Below are 3,060 nucleotides of genomic sequence, written 5' to 3'. Positions count from 1 at the left end.
GAACCCAGGTGATGCAACTTGCCAGGGTCAGGAAAGGGACATTTGCAGTCTTGCATCTTTTTTTTTTAATGTTTTTATTGGTAACAATTTTTTTTTTTTTTTTTTTAGAGAAAGAGGAAGAGAGAGGAAGGGAGTGGGGGGAAGGAAGTGAGAGAGAGGAAAACATTGATGAGAGATAAACACTCATCGGCTGCCTCCTGCATGCTCCCCCACCGGGACAGGCAACCCCCGGCATGGGCCCTAACCAGGAACGGAGCTGGCGACCTTTTGGTGCGTAGGACGACGCTCAACCAACTGAGCCACACCGGCCAGGGCACGTCTATTCTTTTATTGAATATTTGGCAGTGACGGAAGGATGTCAGGTTTAAGAGTGTGGTTCCCGCTCAGCAGAACCACAGGCCCCTGAGAAGTCCTGCCCAGGGGCGGGGGTCCAGGGGGGCCCGCCACCCCCCTGGCAGGGAGGTCTCTCTGCCTCCGGCCCCTCACAAGTGCTCGGGCCGGTCTTGCCTGGGCAGTTTGGTCTTGAAGAGGGACTTGCCCGAGGCCTCGATGTAGGTGATGCTCATCTCTTTGGGGCTGATCTCCACGTAGGTGAAGCCGCCCAGGGAGTCCTCCGCCCCGTAGTGGAAGCGCAGGTAGCCGCTGGGAACCTTGCGAAAGTGCCTCTTCGAGGGGTCCATGAAGTTACCAGCCCCGCTCAGTATGTAGCCGATGCCGTTCTCATCCTGAAGGTACTGTGGATGGAGGACTCGGGGTCAGGGGAGCCCCCAGCCCCTCAGTGAGGCCGACCACGGGCTCTGTGCCCACTGCTCTTGAGCCCAGGGTCTTCAGTCACTTTGGGCAAAGCAACATCACCCCGCTGTGGGCCTCAGTTTCCCCACCTGTAGGAGTGTACTGATCCTACTTCACAAGTCTGCACTGAGTAAGCTACGGGCAACTGGTAGCCATTATGATAGCTTTTGGGGAACTTTGGGCTGTTTCCCTGGTTAAAGACCATAGAGTCTGAGGGAGAGTGACATTTGGGAGAACCCCAAACAGCAGGAGGATCCCAACGTGCCATGTGGCACATCCACTGGGGGGGGTGGCCCCTGACCTGGCTCCCCACCCGACCCCACCTGCAGGTCCCTCACCTGTAGGTTGTGGTCGTGGCCACTCAGGTAGGCGGTGACCTTGTACGTGGCCAGCAGTGGCTGCAGCCGACGGACCAGGCAGTGGGTGGGCCCGTGCTCGGCAATGGACCAGACCGGGTAGTGGCCGGCCACCAGCACATAGTCCTCCTTGGCCGCCGCCAGCTGCTTCTTGAGCCAGGACAGCTGTGTGCGGGCCATCTGCGGGTCGCGGGGCCTCTGCGGCTGCTGGCTGAGGAAGTCGTCCGAGTTGCCGCACAGCGTCACGGTGTCCAGCATGAAGATGGCCACGGTCACATTGGACTGTGGGATCTTGAAGCGCAGGCGGTAGTAAGGGCTGGGGAAGTTCCTGTGGAGGGCACAGGGGTGGTGTGCACACACGTCGGGTGGAGAGGCCCAGGGTCTGCTCAGGCCAGTGGGCCCCTCTGTGCCCCTGAGCGAGGCTTGGGGGACGGGTGGGGGGCAGGCTCACCAGCGTTTGGAGATCCCGGAGTAGGCGATTTGTGCCGAGACGTTGCCCAGATGGTCGTGGTTGCCAGCCAGCACGTACCAGGGCACATTGCGGAGGGCGGGGTCAGAGAACACATCCTCAAAGGTCTCCTGCAGCAGGCAGAAAGGGCACCCCCACCCCGGGGTCAAGCAGCCACCCCAACGCCCCCAGCAACTCAGGAGCCGAGGACAAGAGAGACCCTGAGGGCTCCAGGTCCCCACAAGTGTCGGCTTCCCTCTGCCTCCTTCAGAGCCGAAAAGTTGACCACGGCTTCCCCAGATGCCCCCCGCCCCCACTCCAGGGCCACACACCTGGAACCGCTTGTCGTAGGCATCATGCACGCCGGTGAAGTAGAAATTGTCCCCCAGCGACAGGATGAAGTCTGTGCCTAGGATCTTCGCCGTCCTGGCAATCTCCTTGGCGTTGGCCGTTTCCCGGGCTGTGTAGAACGGGGCATTGGGGACCCCGCCCCAGTCACCCACAGCCACAAAGCGCAGGACGGGGTCAGTGCCATCAGCCAGGGGCAGCACCAGCAAGGCTTGCAGGACGAGCAGCACCGTCCTTGTGTCCATCTGGGAGGCGAGAGACAGGTTTGAATTGGGGGGCAATTCTAGTGGAATTCTGCTTCTGGAGACCTGGGCTGAGGCGTGGGCAGTAGGCTCTTGAGACACCCCCTTGCCCTGCTGTGGCCCAGCGGGAACCCCCCGGGTGCCCTAGTTCCCGGACTTCAGGGCAAAGTTGGCTGGGAGGGTGAGCGGGTAGGTGGCGTCCAGCCAGGGGCCGGGAGGGGTGGCCACGCAGGCCCAGTCTGCCCTCCCTCATCCGGGACCCAGCACTCACCCTGGCGGAGGCACTGGCCAGCCACTTGGCACAGTCCAAGGGGCAGTTGTGTTACAGGGCAGGACTGGCCAGGTCACCGAGCCTTTATTCTCTGGGGCGGAAATGGATCCTTCGTGAGGATGAGGCAGTTTCTCCAGGGCTGTTCCAGAAGCCCTCCCCTTGGGTCATGTGAGCCTTGGAGTTCCCCGGCCACGGGCAGTGGATGGGTGGGGGTCTGGCTCACAGTGTAGCCCCACCTACCACCGCGTCACGGCCTCTGACCTGGGAGCTTGTCTGTGCTGTGGGCCCGACATGCCGATACTGCACGCTGTGTGCGCCCAGCCAGACACATCTAGTTGTCCGCGTCCTGCGCGAGTCTGGGTGTTCGTGTCCTGCCCGTGTCTGGGTGTCCGAGTCCTGCCCGTATCGGATGTCCGATCCTGCCCGTGTCTGGTGGCTACGTATGCCCTGTCGGGTGTGTCTGAACTGCCAAGGTCCACGTCTGCCTGTGTGCCTGGGGAGTCCGGGTGTCTTCAGCAGGGGGAAGGCAGGGATCTGTTGAGAAGCCACAAAGCTGGGGGGGGAGTCCCTAGTATTAGACCTAGAGGGTGACTGCGTGCCCAG

General features: G+C 61.6%; 1 protein-coding gene across 1 annotated transcript; it reads right to left on the bottom strand.

The window, feature by feature from the left end:
• Window positions 1-313: 313 nt before the first annotated feature.
• Window positions 314-2,811, bottom strand: ACP5 (acid phosphatase 5, tartrate resistant). The gene is made up of 6 exons (XM_006104550.3): window positions 2,719-2,811; window positions 2,458-2,548; window positions 1,929-2,189; window positions 1,600-1,727; window positions 1,131-1,476; window positions 314-734 (listed from the first exon to the last, which is right to left on the bottom strand). The coding sequence occupies exons 3-6, from the start codon at window positions 2,187-2,189 to the stop codon at window positions 483-485; spliced, it is 987 nt and encodes a 328-aa protein (XP_006104612.1). The 5' UTR covers window positions 2,458-2,548; window positions 2,719-2,811; the 3' UTR covers window positions 314-482.
• Between the last annotated feature and the right edge of the window lie 249 nt (window positions 2,812-3,060).

This window comes from Myotis lucifugus, unplaced genomic scaffold (genome assembly GCF_000147115.1).
Source record: "Myotis lucifugus unplaced genomic scaffold, Myoluc2.0 scaffold_583, whole genome shotgun sequence".
NCBI classification, from domain to species: Eukaryota; Metazoa; Chordata; class Mammalia; order Chiroptera; family Vespertilionidae; genus Myotis; species Myotis lucifugus.
This window is presented reverse-complemented; position numbering and strand designations above follow the sequence as displayed.

Excerpts from the sequence above, each read along its gene's own strand:
- ACP5 (XM_006104550.3), bottom strand. The coding sequence starts at position 2,189 with ATGGACACAAGGACGGTGCTGCTCGTCCTGCAAGCCTTGCTGGTGCTG. Across the intron at positions 1,477-1,599 it reads TCCGGGATCTCCAAACGCTG|GAACTTCCCCAGCCCTTACT; the intron begins GTGAGCCTGCCC and ends TGCCCTCCACAG. Across the intron at positions 735-1,130 it reads GCCACGACCACAACCTACAG|TACCTTCAGGATGAGAACGG; the intron begins GTGAGGGACCTG and ends CTCCATCCACAG.